Raw genomic sequence first — 19,618 nt, 5'->3', positions numbered from 1 at the left:
GATTATTCGGAGATTACGAACGGGATAAGATTATTGTTCAGCCCCATTCATGAAAGGTATGAAGTCTTCGGCACAGCCGAAGACAGTCCGGTTCTTACTTGTTTTCTTTGGTTTTCTTACAGCTTGGATCTTTTTCTATATTTACTCACCGCCGCCGTGGGCTCTGCAGCAGAATCTGCTTCACGCTCATACAATATTCCAGAGATTTCGAATTATTTGTATATCACTAATGTTATGGCTTATGATTTGCATGGAACATGGCATCCAGTTACGAGTAACAATGCACCACTCTATGAGGGGCCAAGCGATGAAATCGAGAAGAGTAAACAACTTAATTTGGATGCCATCGTTAAATATTGGCTTGAACAAGGTCGGTTGATATCCTAGGGGTTTTCGCTGTGTCTTACAAGGTGCACGAATTGTTTATATCCTACAATGAAATATGAAAGGCTACAAGAGCATCTTGCAAAGGAATCGTTTAATTTTTGCGTGAGTGAAATAAGAGTATTCAGAGGAATACCGTTGGAGCAGCGTTGCATTTTCGTTTCCCACAATTCGTTGCACGAAAATATACATAGTATTGAGCATAACATAAATTGCACGGCTTGTATAAACTTTTTTCTTTATTTGTTGTTGTGAATTTATAATTCAGGCAAACCATGCCCGTTTGCTAGACAAAGCGAGTCCCCCTATTTTATTTATTTGATCACCTAACAGATAACCGTTATTTTTAGGTGCGCCACGTGAAAAGCTCGAAATATCTCGAACGACAATGGATCGGTTTTGAGAATCCGCGTAGTATTGGCCTTACGGCACAATATATCACGAATAAAAATTTGGGTGGTATAATGTTATGGTCGTTAGAATCTGAAGACTATCGCGGTGAAAAATATCCACTACTGCAGACGATCAATCGTGTACTCTTCGATGGTCATACAGCAACGGGAATAGAACAATCATTGTTAAACTCGGTGGCAGAATCAATACAGCGACCTGTGCTGCCATTTTTGGCGGGATTTAATAAGCAGACTTTCGTGCTGTCGGCACGTGGCAACGCTGATTGTGTGAATCGTGAAAATGGTTATTTGCGTGATGCACAAGATTGTGGAAAATTTTATTACTGTGTACAGGGCATGGCACATCTATTCAGTTGCCCGAATGATTTGAAATTCGATATGCGCACAAAGAGTTGCAACTATCAAGACTTGGTGGAGTTTTAGTGAAACATTTTTAAATATTTTGCAAAAAGTGTGATATTTCTGTGCTACAACTGCAACGTCAAGAAATTTGAATTCAATAAATGTTTGTGTACAGTAAAAAAACAGGTGACTGTTTTTTTATGATTTTAGTAGATCTGTTTTATTACTCCAAACTTCGGGTCATGTGACAGGCGTAATCAGTATAGATACGTTCTCAGTTATTTGCTTCATTTATGGTGAGGGTGTATTTTTTTTGTGTAAGCAACATATAATGGCACATTCCACGGTTGGTACGAGACAAATTGCACGCAATTTTAAAAGATAAGAAAGTGAGCGTTTGCGCGAGACAGCAAAAACTCGCTGGATATTGTGATTACCGTAAGTCAGATGAAATTTCGGCGAAACTAATAATGAAAAAAGGGTGAGTACTGATAACAAAATGCTAACACTTCAATAAGAAATCGATAAAATATGAATACATTTTTGATAGTAAATTCGATAACTTTTCAATAACACGCCGAAAAAATGCAAACCCCGACAACAAACACTATCGATTTGATAACATTCCGGTTAGTAATCGATAAATAACAAATCGATAACTCTTTCAGAATACTCCGATAAGAAATCGGTAACACTCCGATAGCAAATCGAAAATTAATTGACAGCATATCGATAATTTTTCGATGATAAAGAGAAAACTGCTCGATTACAAATGGATAACACGTAGCTTCAAAATCGATTTAATTTAATTTAATTAAGTTTAACTGAATTTAATTTGATTTTATTTAATTAAATTTTTAAAATTTTTTTTCACTGTACAGTATTTTTTTTTACTTGATTTTATTTTTTATATTCTATGCTACTTAATTTAATTGTATTTTATTTTATTTAATTTTAGTTTAGTTTATTTTAATTTATTTTATTTTATTTTCTTTCATTTGATTATATATTATTTTTTTCCTTTTTTTCTATTTAATTTTATTCCATTTTATTTAGATTTACTTTATTTTGCTTTTTTGTTTTATTTAGTGTTTTTTTTAATTTACTTGTGGTTATTTTTTTATATTTAATTTTTGGTGTTATTTTATTTTTTACTTTATGTTAATTTTTTTGTTTTATTAAATTATTTATCGTTGTTATTTTATTCTATTTCATATTATTCTATTTTATTTTATTTTTTTTACGTTTTTTATTTAATTTTAATTTTCATTTCTTTCTTTATTTTATCATATTTTATTTTAGTTTATGATATTTTGAATAATATTATACATTATTTTTTATTTTATTATAGTTTTGTTTTATTTTAGTTTATGTTATTTTGTTTTATTATTATTTTTTTATAATGTTATTGTTTTTTTTGTTATTTTATTTTACTCTATTTCCTATTCTATTGTAACAAATTTGCTGCAAATCCTCTTATTTGCCCTTTTGCTAGGTTCGTGTCGCTAAACTGTTGAATAAATAACTCCAATATTGAATAATGGAAAAATGGCCTTTATTAAAATACTTCACAATAACACTCAAACTGTGCAACGAATAGCTTAATAACCAAACTGATAGCTTAAATGAAACTGACTTTCAAAATAATACTGCTATTGCTCGTTAGATATCGTCTTAGTCGTAACTGCTTGACAACTCAAATCAAACTGAATTCCAGCGCCTCTACATCTGCGGCCTTTTATACTCTCTGGTTTCCTCGTTCGTATCTTCTAGAATCTACTAGCATTGTCCATGAGCTCTCAAACTTTTCAGCTATAACTAAAATTGCACGATTTTATAGCTTCTCTCATACCCCATGCTTGTATGTGTGAGCGACACTTCCACAATTATAATTGCCTACATTTAGGAGCATCTCAAATAAGATGTCTGCATATGGTTGTGCCCTGCTTCTCAGCTGCGTGTACCTACATTTGTGTGGACATAATGGTTGAATTATTGATGTGAATGTTTGTAGTGTACAGTCTCTCGCGCACACGTAGGCGTAAAAGTAAATGCATATGTGTGTGACATCTCTCGGCTGCCTTATATATGTGTATACATGATTTGATTATTGACGTAAATATCGCTTAGCATGGCCTTAGCATCGCCTTAGTGATGGTATAGCTTAGTGATGCTAATATCCGTGACACTGCCCTCCACCTAAGTCTGATCGTCCCGATCAGACAAATCTCTAGATCTAAACGCTGCTAGCATCGCCAAATGTACCACTCTTCTACTCCGTGGTTTCTCAATGCTTTGTATGCGGTATCTTCTTCACAACCTTGTACGGGCTTTCCCAACTGCACCGAAATTTGGATGGAACACCTTTCCGCCGGTGATGGTTGTATAACAGTACCAAATCTCCCGCCAAGAAACCTTTCGAATTATTGTTCTCATGGTACCTGTGTTTCATCGTACTACTCAATACCCTGGTTCGTTCCTTCACACTCTGTTGTTTGGCCGATGAACTACTTCGTAGAGCTTGCGCTGGACGGATTTGCTTTGCATAATCAGTATCGTTCCCACGTTTCCCCACAGTAGTGCGCTCTGGCTTGAAACTACCCTCGCATTCTTTCTCGGAAATTCGTTGCTTCGTTTTCCTGCGTCTTTTAGGTTTTGTCAATGCCAGTGTTTCTCTCGCAGGTACTTTTGATTTTGATTTATTTGGCCCATTCGATCTATCAACCTTTGCCTTTGACGTTCGTGGTCTTTGTCGAGTCTTTTCCACCAGTACCCGATACTCCTGAACCCTTTTTCCAAACTAAAGTTAAGTGGTATGTCCTGGTTCTTATAGCGCATAATTTTTCTTCGCATATCGATCCTGATGTCATGGTCAACCAAGAAGTCCACTCCCAATATGACTTCATCAACGATCTCCGCCACAACGAATTTGTGTAGAACCATGACTTTTCCAATTAATACCTCACATACCACTTCGCCTTGGAGTTGATTATACTTGCCTGTGACCGTACGCAACCTTGCTCCAGGTAATGACTTTACTCTCCTGTAGACCAAATCAGATCGAATCAAGGAATGAGATGCCCCCGTATCTACAGTCAGTACACGCTCTTTACCATCCACATTCCCTCTGATGGTAAGACTGCTTGATTTCCTTCCAATCTGCGACACAGATATCACAGGACATTCAATAGCCGGGGCAAGTTTTCGTTCTTTACATCCGACACGCTCTTGCTCATTTCCGCCAGCTTTGCGTTTACGGCCACCCACATTGTTGGAGCTATTAGGACCAAGATCGCAATGACGTGCAATGTGACCTGGGTTGCCGCACTTCAAACATTTAGTAACTCCGGCATTCTTCTGTTGAGATCCCTTCAAGGCCTTTCTACTTCCACACGGCGTGCTTTGAAAACTGGCTTACACAGAAGCGACGCTGTTTCCTGAATCAGAGCATGCGATACCGTTTCAGAAAATGTTAGTTTTGGATTCGCATATGTAGCCCGCTTCGTTTCCACATCTCGTATGCCATTTATAAAGCTCTGAATTTTTACCCTTTCAGTGTATTCCACGGGTGCGTCCGCATTTGCAAGATGAGCCAATCTTTCAATATCTGAAGCAAACTCCTGCAATGTCTCATTTGCTTTTTGGTAGTGGTTTTTCAACTCAATTTGGAATATCTGTTTTCTATGCTCGCTTCCATAACGTCGTTCTACAGCAGCCATCAATGCTTCATAATTGTTCCGCTCTCCTTCGGGAATCGTCAGTAGGATTTCCGCTGCTGGCCCCTTCAATGCCACGAACAGTGCAGCAACTGTATCTTCCGCATTCCAGTTGTTCACTTCTGCGGTCTTCTCAAACTGTAGCTTGAAGACCTGGAAAGGAACAGAACCGTCAAAAGATGGAGTTTTTACCTTCGTATTACTCGCTGAAGCAGCCGGCCGATTAAGTTGCAATTCCTGTATACGACCTCTCAACGTATCCACCTCTGCCTCGAATTTTTCTTCAAACTGCATTATTTTTTCGTCTATGCGCGCTTCGAGTTTTGATGATATACGCGCCTCTTGTGCTTCTAGTTGTACTGTTATGCGTGTCTCTTGTTCTTTCAGTTGGGTTGCCATATATGTCTTTTGTTCTTCCAGCTGTGATGACATATTTGTGGATATTTGTGATGACATCTCTGTTATACGTGCCTCTTGTCCTTCAATCTTCGCTGTTATACGGTTCTCCTGCGATTCCAGCTGAGTTTCCATCTTGGATGTAATCTGTGTCGACATTTCTGAAATGCGTGCCTCCTGTATTTCCAATTGCAATGACATGTTGGTAGATATTTGTGATAAAATTTCGGACATTTGTGCCGATATTGCAGCCAATATCATGTTCAGGTCTGTGTTCGCCATTGTCTGCGGTGTTTCATTTTTCTCTTCAATTTTTGTTGTTGTCTCGTCCTCATCAGGATAAAAGACATACTCGTCCACATCAATTCCTTTTGCTTCCATTGCCTCTCGTAGCCGTGCCTGAAGTTCGAGTTTAACGCCGCTTGTACTCAATCCACGGCTCTCCAACTCCTTCTTTAGTTGCTGGATCTTTAATTCACTGAACTTTGCCATGTCCTTGTTGTCCTCTGGAATTTATTCAACAATCCCACTTCTGACACCAATTGTAACGAATTTGCTGCAAATCCTCTTATTTGCACTTTTGCTAGGTTCGTATCGCTAAACTGTTGGATAAATACCTCCAATATTGAATAATGGAAAAATGGCCTTTATTAAAATACTTCACAATAACACTCAAACTGTGCAACGAATAGCTTAATAACCAAACTGATAGCTTAAATGAAACTGACTTTCAAAATAATACTGCTATTGCTCGCTAGATATCGTCTTAGTCGTAACTGCTTGACAACTCAAATCAAACTGAATTCCAGCGCCTCTACATCTGCGGCCTTTTATACTCTCTGGTTTCCTCGTTCGCATCTTCTAGAATCTACTAGCATTGTCCATGTGCTCTCAAACTTCTCAGCTATAACTAAAATTGCACGATTTTATAGCTTCTCTCATACCCCATGCTTGTATGTGTGAGCGACACTTCCACAATTATAATTGCCTACATTTAGGAGCATCTCAAATAAGATGTCTGCATATGGTTGTGCCCTGCTTCTCAGCTGCGTGCACCTACATATGTGTGGACATAATGGTTGAATTATTGATGTGAATCTTTGTAGTTTACAGTCTCTCGCGCACACGTAGGCGTATAAGTAAATGCATCTGTGTGTGACATCTCTCGGCTGCCTTATATATGTGTATACATGATTTGATTATTGACGTAAATATCGCTTAGCATGGCCTTAGCATCGCCTTAGTGATGGTATAGCTTAGTGATGCTAATATCCGTGACACTATTTTATTTAATGTTTTTATTTTATTTTATTTTTTTATTTTATCTTATTCAGTTTTTTTTTTTATTTTTCTATTTAATGAATTTAATTTAATGTTATTTTATTTTATACTATTTAATTTGTTTGATTTTATTTTATATTATTTTATTTTATTTTATGTCTATTTATATTATACTATTCTATTTCATTCTATATTATTTTATGTTTTTTTTTATTTTATCTTCATTCATTTTTTTCCTTTAATTTTATTTAATAAAGTTTTGTTTTATTTTACTTTATATTAATTTATTTTATTTTTCTATTTAATTAATTTAATGTTATTTTATTTTATACTATTTAATTTATTTGATTTTATTTTATATTATTTTATTTTATTTTATATCTATTTATTTTATACTATTCGATTTTATTCTATATTATTTTATGTTTTCTTTATTTTATCTTCATTATTTTTTTTCCTTTAATTTTATTTAATGAAGTTTTGTTTTATTTTATATTAATTTATTTTATTTTGTTAATTTTTTGTAATGCAATAACATAAAGTAATTTTTTTTAATTTTATTTTATTTTACTTCATTTCATTTTATTTTATGTTATTTAACTTTATTTCATTTTATTTTATATTATTTTATTTTGTTTTATGTTATTTTATTCTATGTTCATCATTTTTATCCTTTGATTTCATTTAGTTAAATTTTCTTTTATTTTAATTATTTCCACTTAATTTCTTCGTATAAATCTAACAAAAATATTACAACCAAAAAACCCTTAAAGAAACAAATTTCAACTTAAACCTGAATACCTAACCACGTTCTTTGTTTTTGTAAACACTTTGCGTGTACAGTAAAAAAAAATAACGCAAAAAAGTTTTTTTTGTTTATATTGTTTTCTTGTTATATTTTTATCAGCTCCTTATAAGTCCTTTGTGCACCGTCTTCCCTGATTGGGTTATGACTGTGGAGTTCCTATCTTCTCTGACGACCTCCTTCCTGTACCTGGGTGTAAGCTTATTGCCTACTCTTTTGTTTATTCTAACATAGATGATGTCATTGGGACTGTAAATTTTGAAGATTGATATTTTTTTATTGTGGAATCCTAAATCTTTTATTTGTTTTTCAGCTAAATTTTTATGTTTTCTTGCCTGTGGTTTTCCAATTGTTCGGGGTCGGTACTTACAGTCCTTCCGAAAAATACTTCTATTGGTTTTCTCTTAATTGTCGAATGGATGGAATAATTGTATTTGCAGAGTGATCTGTTAAGTAGATCTTCGAAGCTATCGTGCGTCCTTTCACTTTTCACGCATCGCCTTATTTCTGAAAGGGTGGAATGGAAGCGTTCAACCTGGCCGTTGACAGTACTGGTGTAAGGGGGTGTCTTGTAAACCTCTATTCCATATTGGTTTTCGAGCATAAAGGTTATGGTTACAGAGTTTAAGGATTTTTCGTTATCAATAACGATTTTTTCTGGAATACCAAAAGAGGCTAGCTATTCTTAAAGGGGTTGTTTTATATCCTCTGTCGCACTTGATGTAAGTACTTTCGCTTGGGCGTATTTAGAGAATTTGTCGATGGCTGTTAGGATACCCTTATTGTTTGTGTGATAGATATCGATATGGACAATGTGTCCTGGGTAATTGGGAATTGGGGTTGCTTGTATGATTGGGGCAGTCGGATGTCTTTCGTACTTATTTTCATTGCATATTTTGCATTGTTTTGTGATTCTTTTTATTTTGGCAGTCATTTTCGGGAAATAGCATTTATTTAAAAGCTGTTTTTTATTTTCTATTGCATTTCGATGAGCCCTATAGTGCTCTTTTATGATTTCTGTTTCTTGTTCCGCTTCGTTCAAGATATCCTTTATGAATTTGCGGGTATAAAGTACCCTGTATCTGCTAAAGTGAGTTTGGTAAATTGTTTGGATTTTGCCCAGAATGCTATCTTCGGTTCTTATGCAGTTTGTTGTTGAAGGATTTAAGTATCGTTTTAGTTTTAGTTTTAGTCTTTCGATTATGATATTACGGTGGTAGGTGCGGAAAATGATCTTAAATTTGTATTAAGGAGTTTCTCCTACTGAAATAAAAATTTGGTTCTTGAATGCATTGATGGGTGCATCCGTGTAGGGAATTAGGGTTTGACCTGAACTTTCGTCGCTGTGTTGGGTGGGTGTCATTGAATTTATTTCTTGTGGTGGTCTAGAAAGTGCGTCTGCTACGACGTTTGTGTGGCCGGGCTTGTATTTGATCTCATAGTTGTACTCCTCCAAGATGGCTTTCCATCTCTTAAGTTTGCTATTGTTGTTCTTGTTGCTGAGAGCATATGTAAGAGGTTGGTGGTCTGTGAAAATTTTGACTACGGCAGGGCCGTAAAGATAGCTTCTCAAAGATTTGAGGGCCCAAATGATCGCTAACATTTCCTTTTCGTTTGTTGCGTAGTTTTCCTCGGCCTTTGATAGGGTTCTAGATATGAATAGAATGGGTTTATTATCTTGTTCAAGCACTTCTCCTATTGCATAATTGGAGGCGTCGGTAGTTAGATGGAATTTTTTACCAAAATTGGCGTATTGTAACATCACGTCGTTGGACGTAAGCGTCCTTTTTATTTTATTGAAGGCGTCTATTGCTTCGTTGTTCATGGTTATTGCTGTTTTTGCAGATAGATGTTTACTCATTCGTCCTTCCTCCCCTCTTAAGATAAGAGTAAGGGGTTTTGGCGTAGTCCCTAAAGAAACGTCTGTAAAACCCAGACATTCCCAGGAAAGATCTGAGGTCCTTTAGTGTTTTTGGTATAGGTACCTTTTCTATTGCTTCAATCTTTAATGGATTTGCTCTAATGCCGTCTGCAGTGACTATGAATCCTAAAAATTCTACTTCCTGCGCGAAGAATTTGCATTTGTCTAGCTGGATTTTCATATTGGCTTGCTCTAGTGTATCGAAAATTATTTGTAAGGATTTAGCATGGTCTTGTTCTGTCTTGCTGAAAATTATGACATCATCTATGTAGACGTAACACAACTTCCCTATATGTTGCCGTAGTATATCGTCGAGGGTGCGTTGGAAAATTGATGGTGCGTTTTTCAGTCCGAAAAGGAGTCTAGTAAATTCATATTTTGCGTTGTTTATGGAAAATGCGGTTTTTTCGATATCTGATTCTTTCAGGGGTATTTGGTGGAATCCGATTTTCAGATCGATGACGGAAAAGAACCTATTACGTCCTAGTTGACCTAGTACTTCGTTTATTTCGGGGATGGGGGGAGCTTCCTGTAGTCAATTACTATTCTATACTGTTTATTTCCTGCAGAGTCTAGTTTCTTGTTAACGATCCAAACGGGGGAATTATAAGGGGAGTGAGATGGTCGTATAATCCCATCTTCAACAAGTTTATTGACCTTTTTTTCAACCTCATTTTTTAGGGACATTGGATAAGGATAATATTTGGTGTAAATTGGAGAGTCGTTTGTTGTACGGATTTCACCGACGATTCCGGTGGTGTACGTTAGTTTTTTATCGGGTTCGGCGAATATTGTGGGGAACTGTTGCACTAAATTTCCGATAATGACTTTTTGTTTTGGATTCATATGTTCCAGTGTCAATAAGGAATTTAAGTACTCTGCCATCGCTTGTTTTACATTCGAAGTAAGGAAGCGATGAGGAAGTTAATCTAAAAAATTAACGTCCGCATATTCGTTTGCGTCGTCTTGGTGATACTCGTGCTCCTGTTGCTCGTAAGTGTTGTAATAGTCCTGCCATGATTGCTCCTCGCTCTCCGGATCATATGTGTTGGTGTCGCCGTCGTATTGGCCAGAGTCGGTTGTGGTGGATCCGAGTGTTGGGGAAATATGGTGTACACGTTGAACTTTGTTCGGGAAATTCCTATCATGTTGATGGGATTGCGTGGGCGGTGGTCGCTTCGACGTAGCATTGTTGTCGTTAGGTCTGTTGATGTAGTTAACATTCCTCGTTTTCAGCGACTGGTCTACTTGCATTGGTACCGGCGGCTTTGGTTCGGTTGACCTTGGAGGTGGGTTATTGTTAAGAGGTATACCAGGAGGTACACCTTGCCCATAGTAGTACTGTGGATAGGGCTGTCGGTATATGTGTTGTTGGTATATGGGTTGTTGATATGAGGTATGCTGGAACTGTGGGGGAACTGTATCATGGGAGGGGTTGGTTGAGGTATGTGGGCGAGATGTGGGTAGAAAGGATGATTTCCGTGTTGGAACTTCCTTGCGGGAATAGTAGGTTTTTGGTGGGTGTTGAATGGGGTTGAAGGTGAACTCAATATCTTCGGAAAGCTATATTGGTTTTTAGCATGTATGGATCTAAAGTTTTGGTTTTCTAATTTAGTGCATAAATGTAATGCTTCAGGTAAGTCGGCAGGTTCTTTCATGCCGAGGAGCCTGGAGAGGTCGCCTGATAATCCTCTTACGAAGGTATCTAGTGCTTTATCGCGATATGTATTGGTGAGTACACGCATGGCTTCGTCGTTAATTTCCATACAGGAAATTTTATTGAGGATGAGAGATAGGTGCTTGTAAACTTCTGCGTAGAACTCCTGTACCGACTTCCGTCCTTGGATAGACAGGTAATTTGGTACTCGAGGGTGCTGAGATCCCTCTTGTCGACATAGTGCGTTGTAAGACAACGCGAAATTGCCTTCCAATTGAGCGGGGTGTTGTATGCTTCGAGCGCGGCGTCTGCACCACCGACAATTTTGTTTCTGATAATGTTCAGGATAACAAAATACCTTGGAGTACCTACACTGGGTTCGTAAATTTTTAGTACCCTTTCTACGCTCGTCTTCCAACTACTGAACTCAGTAGGGTTTCCACTGAACTCACTTAGGGAACGGACGACGTCAGGGATCTTGTCCATGTCGGAAATACTATTTCTGAACCTCTCCTCGATTGTCTGATCAGTTAGCAAAGGACTGAAGCGTCGGTCTGAAGGATTTCGGCTAGGGTGCTTCTTACAACTTCCCTAAATTCCTCGGTCGTTGTTACGGCTTGGGGAGGGGTTAGGTTTGTAGGTGCTGTCGAGGCAGCTGTTGCTCCTGTATTTAGGATTGGAGGCCTAAGTATATTATTCTGAGCCATTTTTCTCATTAGCTTGGAGGTAACGTTTTTGGCTTAAGATGCTGTGCGATTTCACTCATATCCACTGTGGATAAGATAATTGTGATATCTTCGGCAGAGACAGTAAAATAAAAAATAGAACCGAGCACCTGATTTTTAAGCTAACTATCATCGTCTTATTCTGTATCTGTTTCAATCATCCGCCAAAGATAGCCGGCATCCATCCGGCAGCCCATATTGAGACATCTTGAACATTCTGTCAGCCAGTTAACGGATATCACACTTGTTTTGTCCACAATGCTCATATCGACCTCCCACGTACCTTGCTCCCACATTACGCTACAGTACAGTGAGTACACTAACGCTCTCATTATTTATTACTACAAACAGTACAAAAATACCACGCACTACTTCCATGCCATATTCGAGCTATCTATATTTCTACTGTACACACCGCGTCCCATTGCGGTGTTAACCGTAAGCACACAAAGCAGGTCCCCAAAAACTAAGACCTTGACTTCATTTGTTTAATAATATCACTTAAATTACTCTTTCTGCATTTTCAGCTGATAAAATAAATAACCTACTACTTTCTAACATTCCTAAGTAAACACGAATTAGCTATAAAATATGGGTTAAAAACAATTTTATCATATTTTCAGTTGAGTATTTGCCATGAAATTGTGAATAAGTGATAGCGCAAAACTAATAATATATATTCAGTTATTTTAAGAAATATGTTTGCTAAATTATTTTTGCTTATTGCACTAGGCGTAGTGCTGCAGCAACACGCAGCAGAAGCAGCATCTGCATCGCCCGTAGAAAAAAGTAAGTATGAGTGTTTGCAAAGGAATTAATTAGATTCGATGTAAAGAAGTTGTAAACAAAAAGAGTGAAATTCGTTATCCTACTTGGTTGTATTCCACTAATAATTGGGTTTTATTACAGTCACTACGTTCGGTTTCCGTCCCTCTATTATAAATTTTTGTTAGGTGGTCCTAAAAGATTTATATTTTTCTTACGATAAATGTACATCAACAGACCGTGTCTGCATGGAGCCCTCCCCATAGCCAAAGGCTTTTTGTTCTAAATGCATTAACGCAAATAGTTTTTTTGTTGTCTTTGGAACAGAAAAAAACATACCCAAAATTATTGCAGAATGCTATTGAAGTGGCGGATCTTTGCTGAGTATAATCCTCTGCTTACACCAAACTATCGTGAAAACGAGAAGTGCAAAAACATACATAGTGGCAGTCGAGCTCTGTCCTCAAACACAAAATTTTGATAATGTGACGTCACTCTTACGAATAGATGGCAATAACTTATGCTTGATTCTCATTACATCAAAATGACTAACGTCGAAAACTGAATCAAGCTGACTCGATGGTCAGTTGGTGTCAAATGCATTGACAAACTGTATCGATGTCGATAAAGCAGTATGTTGTCAAAACCTAACCTCAAATTTTGCGTTCCTTTGTTTGACGTGCGTTTAATTTTTTTTACAGTTGTTTCTCTCGGTTATATTTTTGTTTCACTCGCTTTTGTATAAATTGAAGAGCAGCCAGTGGCAAACGAAAAAATAAAATTCGCGACATGTCTGACATATGAAATTTTAATGTCAATTTGCCATGCCAATTGCCGATTTCACTTATTTGTCCTTTTAATTGCTACTTTGTGTCAAAGCGGATGGTAAACGTATTTGCCGACGTTTCACAAGCCGTTTTCAATGGTATGACAAAGTTTGTGGTCAAAGTTGAACCAGTGAAAACTAAGAGAGAAAAAATGCATATCTGAGCAAAACTAGATCGTTATTCTACTGTCCTCGTGACCTCCTATGAGGGGGACGCGTTTCGAAAATAATAAATCTGTCTAGATTTAAATAACTAAACAAAATCTTAGCGATATATAAGCAGAGGGAAACCGAAAAGTAATGTTTAAACTGTCAAGGAGAGACCACATGGGAGAGATAAAAGGAGATACTTGATTATAACATAGTTCAGTTCATATATAGATGGGGTACAAGAGGATATAAGAAGAGTAAGAAGAAAATTCTTGATAGGGGACCATTCTATCAGTTGAAAGCCTGTGGATCGGCTGAGAAGCTTGGTTAAAAGGTTAGGAATTTTTTTAAAAAGAATGAAATAAACAATAACAGCTTAAGACTCAGGTGTTCATCATCTGTCTACGTCGAAATTTCCTCATTGCTTTTTTCTGAAACCCTACAACTCACCTTCTTCTTGTAGCAATACTTCGCCCCAACCAACAGGTGCGATCACTTACAAATTGTAATCGACATCCTCAAAATAAAGTATAAGCAAACTTGCAGTTTCAATAGAGTTAGACGGTGGAAACATGGGTGCTATTAGAGGCGTTGGTTCCACATTGCAATTGAAAAGATGGTTGGTGTCATGTGCGGATACATTACATTCAGGACATATATTGTGTATGTCAGGGTTGAAGCTGGATAAAGAATAGTTGGGTTATTGATTTATCCAGAAAAAAGTTATGCTAGAGTGACGCGCGTTTTCTTAGGAAGTCTGCTTTTCTCTACAGCGAGTTTCTGATATTGAACTTTGCGAGCAGGGTTCGTTGCGCGTTTTTTTGGCATAAGGCTGTGCGGACTCTTTGTAGATGACGCTGAGGGCCTGCTTATGATCATCTGGTTCAAAGGGCTGCATTCCTGTGTTACAGATTTCTTCATATTGCTTGCGAAAATATTCCCTTATATGTCTGTGAGACAGGGCTTCGTCAGTCAGTTATTTGTGAGGATGTCAATGCTTCTGGGTATTTAACAGAACCTGTTTAGCATTTCGCTGTGTAATTGATATTATGGTAACATAGGAAGACATCCCGTAGCAGTTCCAAGCACAGTGTTTTGACAGGCCTCAGCTTCTTGCAATATGTCTCTTTTAAGCTCGGCGACCATGTTGGAGAAGCGTAGCACAGTTACGGTTGATCAATTGCTTTATAAGTAGCTATAATTTTTTTTTTTTGTATTTGCGAAAAGTGCTGCCAGCGATGGGCATAACAACTTTGTTCCAGCTTTCAACTCAAGGTGCAATTAAGGCTACATGATCGTCGAAATACCAGTCATAGTCGAGCTATACACTCAGCATATTTTTAATCCTGGACAGTCGGTAGTGTTGTGCCATCGACGTAAGTGTCAAACATTGCCGACATTTGCCGCATCAAGGTCGTAAGTAAGGTTTCCGAAGACTTGGCCGGAGATAGTGTCAAGTTACGCGAGGCGAAAAGTGGAAAGGCTAGGGAGGTTAGGTTATGTTAAACCGGTCGGTCAGTAAAGTCCATAGAATTGGTTTCACGATCGAACAGAAAGAATACAGAAAAAGTTGTTATTTTCACAGCAAAGCTTATCAATGGAAGGGCTACTACCTGCAGATGCTGAACGTCGACTAAAATAGTCTTTAAACATACAAATGTTTTACTGTGTAAAACAACTTTTGTAAAGTCTGTATGAGGTTTAATGTAAGAAAGCTCAAAAAAGCTCTGACAAGCGTGTAAAGGTTTAATCATCTCTGGTATTAAGTAATCTATTATGACTTAAATTTGCGATTAAAGAATTCACCATGTTATCTATAAGAAAATGTTCTTCCTGCTAGGTAGCTAGCTCTCTATATACTTGCCACGGCGGAACCCTCGAAGGTAAACAGCTGTTTTGTGCTTTTTCATACGATTTGATATTGATTCTTCCGGTGTAGTAAGATTTTGCCCATCCACAACCTGGTATGGTTCCACCAAGATGGTTGCATATATAAAAAATCCCTAATTATTTCTCAATTTCAGAAAAAATTGTATGTTATTACGGTACCTGGGCCACATACCGTCAGGGAAATGGTAAACATAATACAGAGGATATTGATCCCCGTTTGTGTACACACTTGATGTACAGTTTCTTTGGTATTCATCCAAATGGTTCAATACGTTTAACCGACCCCTGGCTAGATGAAGAGGAAGATGGTGGACTTGGCAATATAAAAAGATTCAATAATCTTAAATTGATAAATCCTAAATTAAAGACCATAGCAGCAGTTGGTGGTTGGAATGAAGGTTCAGAAAAATTCGCAATTGTAGCAAATGATCCACAGCTTAGGAAAACATTCGTCAATGAATCTATTGCCTTATTACTGAAATACGGTTTTGATGGTCTGGATATGGATTGGGAATACCCAAAGAAACGAAATGAATTGGGCTATGATGATAAAGCTAATTTTGTGTCATGGTGCAAGGAATTGAAAGAAGCGTGAGTTTTTGAAGTACTATTAGCAATTGTGTGAGAAAAAAATTTTTTTTTCTTATTTCATATCTTACAGTTTTATACCATATAACTTCTCCTTATCGGCGGCTGTGTCTGCTACAGAAGATAGCGTTAAAATCTCTTACGATGTTCCTGGAGTGTCTAAGTATTTGGATTTCATCAATATTATGGCATACGACTTGAATGGTCCATGGGATGGCGTTACTGGTTTTAATGCAGCGCTTCTTCCTGGACAGAATGATGTTACAGCCGTACAGAAACAACTTAATGTAGAGGCAATTGTAAATTATTGGCTTGAAGCAGGTTTGTTTATTTAGAACTTTTATTTGACTTTGCAACGATTGTGATTTGTGAAATTTGAAATACATATTTGTACATAGGTGCTCCCGCTTCTAAGCTGATACTTGGCGTACCTTTTTATGGGCATTCGTTCACTCTTACAAATGCCAGTGTTCACGGTTTGGGTGCACCTATTACAGGTCCTGGTCCAGCTGGTCCATACTCAGGTGAAGGAGGCACTATTAATTATATTGAACTTTGCGAAAAACAGCTTACTGAACCATGGACCGCAGTATGGGATGATGTACAAAAAGTACCCTACACTTATATCAATCAAACTTGGGTTAGTTACGATAACATACAAAGTATTACACTCAAAACTGAGTTGGCATTGAAGAAACAACTGGGCGGTATAATGGTATGGTCAATCGAATCCGATGACTTCCGCGGTCTTTGCGGTCCAAAATATGCATTATTGCAAACAATTAATAAAACATTGGCAAAAGCACAAACAAAACAAACGATTATAAGTATGGTAAATAATTATTTCAAACAAATTAATGATTTTTTTAGTGAGGCTTTCAGTTTTTAAAATAATAAATAATAGAGTTTGAGAGTTCTCAAATTTTAGAGAAATAAATAAAGAGCATTAAAAAATTTTCTAAACTTGTTTCAATTGAGCCAGACTTGCTTCACATCTATTCTCACTCCACATCGTTGAGTCGTTAGCGAGACCATAGATGTCATCTTTGGCGAGACACTAGACAACAACGAATAAACACTGCGAACGGCTGTCGCACAAATAATAAGATTCCCTGTGAGAAATATTACAATAATGAATCGCCCAAATATGTTTACGCTTGGGTTTTTACCTCTTGGATATGTTAACCTTATGACTTTTAAGTATTTTAAGAAAATTCGTAGCAATTTCATTCTGGACTCATTTTTTTTTTTTGAGCCAAAAAAATCGAAAATATTGAACTGCTGATCTACAACTTACTATAGCATATTTACAGTAACTTAGCAAAATAGTAGGAAAATTAACATGAATGTTTCTTTATGTTTTATCTTTTAAGTCAGCCATGTACTTCACTGGTGGCGACACCTGTATTTGTTTCAGCGATATGATTTTTAAAGCGAGTGATCACCACTATTTTTGAGCTGTTTACCGCGTTAAACCACTTTGACAAATCAAGTTTCATATTCATTTATATGTAAGTGGTGTGATGGTAGCGTGCTCCGCCTACCACACCGTATGCCCTGGGTTCGCACCCCGAGCAAAGCAACATCAAAATTTTAGAAATAAAGTTTTTCAATTAGAAGAAAATTTTTCTAAGCGGGGTCGCCCCTCGGCAGTGTTTGGCAGCCGCTCCGAGTGTATTTCTGCCATGAAAAGCTCTCAGTGAAAACTCATCTGCTTTGTCGGCATAAAACATGTAGGTCCCGTCCGGCCAATTTGTAGGGAAAATCAAGAGGAGCATGACGCAAATTGGAAGAGAAGCTCGGCCTTAGATCTCTTCGGAGGTTATCGCGCCTTCCATTTATTTATTTATTTTTTTATATGTAAGAATATCGGTTACTCTTCGAAGCGAGTAAAACTTGATGAACTAAGAGACTTGGGAAAATTTCAAACTACTTCTTAATCAAAAGTCAAATTTTCCAAAATTTTTACTATAACTGTTTTTAATAAATTCACCACCTGAATGTTGCAATTATAACTTTAATTTTCTGCTGGGACGCTCATACTCTAGCTCTCACTAAAAAAACTCTCTCAGGAAGACATGCCTAATGTAATCCTTAAAAAAAATGTTTGTGTGATTGATTTTTTTGGTAAACTTTAAAATTAAGGTTACGATGCATCTTTGGTTCAAGGTACTCAACTGATCTTCACAAACTTTTCGAAAACGTGAGCCGAGTCACGCCCCTAACTAGGAAAAATTTGAGTTCAGTATATCTCTGTACTATTCAAGCAGGTATCAAATTTTTGTTATAGAGATTCCTTATTTCAAAAAATTAGGTGGAAGATGGATTGGCAGTGATAGTCGTTATAGGTGTTAGAGTGGAGTGCGGTGGGCATGGCAGTTAAGCAAGAATTGAAAATCCCTATATCTAGGTAATTTACTCATGGGCGTTTTCAATATTTATTATTAACTTTTATACATGAGGTCAATTAGGGCAGTTGTCGACATAGGAAATTATTGTGCCAGAATTATGTGTTTCGGGATTCTATGATTTGGAATTCGGGCTGGCGTTATACACCCATTATAGAGCAAGAGCCCGTGACTGCCTGACCTTCGTCATTTTATTAAAGCTGAAATTTCGCCAGTGCATACTTCCAACTGAATCAGAATCGTTGGTCTATTATAAAACTTGAGTCATAGTGGCTTTAACAGATATCGTGCAAAAATTTTGCAGAAAAATAGACCTTTCTTTCGTCATTTTATAAAGACTAATTTTCATATATGGTCTTCGTCACGATATAAGAAGCCACTAGCCTCATTGCCAGACAATTTCTATAGTGGCTTTGTCCAGCCAGACACTTTTTATAATAAAAAACTGTACTTTTTCATAAAGCTAAACACTTTTTCATAAGCTGAAAGTTTTTTACGGCAAACAAAATTTCAAAAATTTTTTTTTAAGACTTTGTATTCGAATTTCAGTATAAAATTGCTTCGATGTTCTTTGAAGTTTAGAAGGATTAAAAGTGTCTGGCTAATCAAAGCCACTATGCAAAGTGTCTGGCAATGAGGCTAGTGGCTTCTTATATCTTGACGAAGACCATATATGAAAATCAACCTTTATAAAATGACGAAAGAAAGGTATATTTTTCTGCAAAATTTTTGCACGATATCTGTTAAAGCCACTATGACTCAAGTTTTATAATAGACCAACGATCCTGCTTCAGTTGGAAGTATGCACTGACGAAATTTCAACTTTTATAAAATGACGAAGGTCTGGCAGTAACGGGCTCTTGCTCTATAATGGGTGTATAACGCCAGCCCGAATTCGAAATCATAGAATCCCGAAACACATAATTCTGGCACAATAATTTCCTATGTCGACGACTGCACGATTATGGAAACGGGACCTGACCCTTCAATTGATGAATTAGTTTCTAAAATAAAAAGCTATCTTCCCGATCTGTCTAGTTTCTTCACCTAGCGCAACCTGGCATTATCAATGACAAAATCCACGGCCACTATGTTTACGACGTGGAAGGAACAGATGTCGCAAATATTGGACGTTCACGTCGATGGTGTCACACTACCGACTGTCAGTCACCCAAAGATCTTTGGGGTAAAGTTCGATAATACTCTGACCTTAAAGACGCATGCCACCGAAATTGTATCTAAAAGAACACCTTTCTGCATAGGTGTAATGTGTAATACGAAATTTCAGTAAATTTGTTTGGATTGTATATTGTCGAGATTTCTGAAATATGTCGGGATTATGAATTGTCAG

General features: G+C 37.0%; 3 protein-coding genes across 15 annotated transcripts in view; 2 read left to right on the top strand and 1 right to left on the bottom strand.

Annotated features, from left to right (window-relative positions):
• The window catches only part of sick (sickie), a 1,191,762-nt gene that overhangs the window by 221,319 nt on the left and 950,825 nt on the right, over positions 1–19,618 (bottom strand). The gene's annotated exons all lie outside the window — the stretch shown is intronic.
• On the top strand, positions 281–1,256 carry LOC137239062 (acidic mammalian chitinase-like). Its single transcript, XM_067763982.1, has 2 exons — positions 281–370; positions 735–1,256. The coding sequence occupies exons 1-2, from the start codon at positions 281–283 to the stop codon at positions 1,218–1,220; spliced, it is 576 nt and encodes a 191-aa protein (XP_067620083.1). The 3' UTR covers positions 1,221–1,256.
• Positions 12,274–16,813, top strand: LOC137242112 (acidic mammalian chitinase-like). The gene is made up of 4 exons (XM_067769481.1): positions 12,274–12,429; positions 15,406–15,862; positions 15,933–16,180; positions 16,258–16,813. Exons 1-4 carry the CDS (start codon positions 12,339–12,341, stop codon positions 16,746–16,748), a joined length of 1,287 nt encoding a protein of 428 aa, XP_067625582.1. The 5' UTR covers positions 12,274–12,338; the 3' UTR covers positions 16,749–16,813.

This window comes from Eurosta solidaginis, chromosome 2 (assembly GCF_040869045.1).
Source record: "Eurosta solidaginis isolate ZX-2024a chromosome 2, ASM4086904v1, whole genome shotgun sequence".
Taxonomy (NCBI): domain Eukaryota; kingdom Metazoa; phylum Arthropoda; class Insecta; order Diptera; family Tephritidae; genus Eurosta; species Eurosta solidaginis.
This window is presented reverse-complemented; position numbering and strand designations above follow the sequence as displayed.

What these genes read in the sequence shown, in the direction of transcription:
- LOC137239062 (XM_067763982.1), top strand. Translation starts at nt 281, where the DNA reads ATGCACCACTCTATGAGGGGCCAAGCGATGAAATCGAGAAGAGTAAAC. An exon ending in TAAATATTGGCTTGAACAAG is followed by an intron (nt 371 to 734) that starts GTCGGTTGATAT and finishes CGTTATTTTTAG; the next exon opens with GTGCGCCACGTGAAAAGCTC.
- LOC137242112 (XM_067769481.1), top strand. Translation starts at nt 12,339, where the DNA reads ATGTTTGCTAAATTATTTTTGCTTATTGCACTAGGCGTAGTGCTGCAG. An exon ending in TGCATCGCCCGTAGAAAAAA is followed by an intron (nt 12,430 to 15,405) that starts GTAAGTATGAGT and finishes TCTCAATTTCAG; the next exon opens with AAAAAATTGTATGTTATTAC. An exon ending in AAATTATTGGCTTGAAGCAG is followed by an intron (nt 16,181 to 16,257) that starts GTTTGTTTATTT and finishes ATTTGTACATAG; the next exon opens with GTGCTCCCGCTTCTAAGCTG.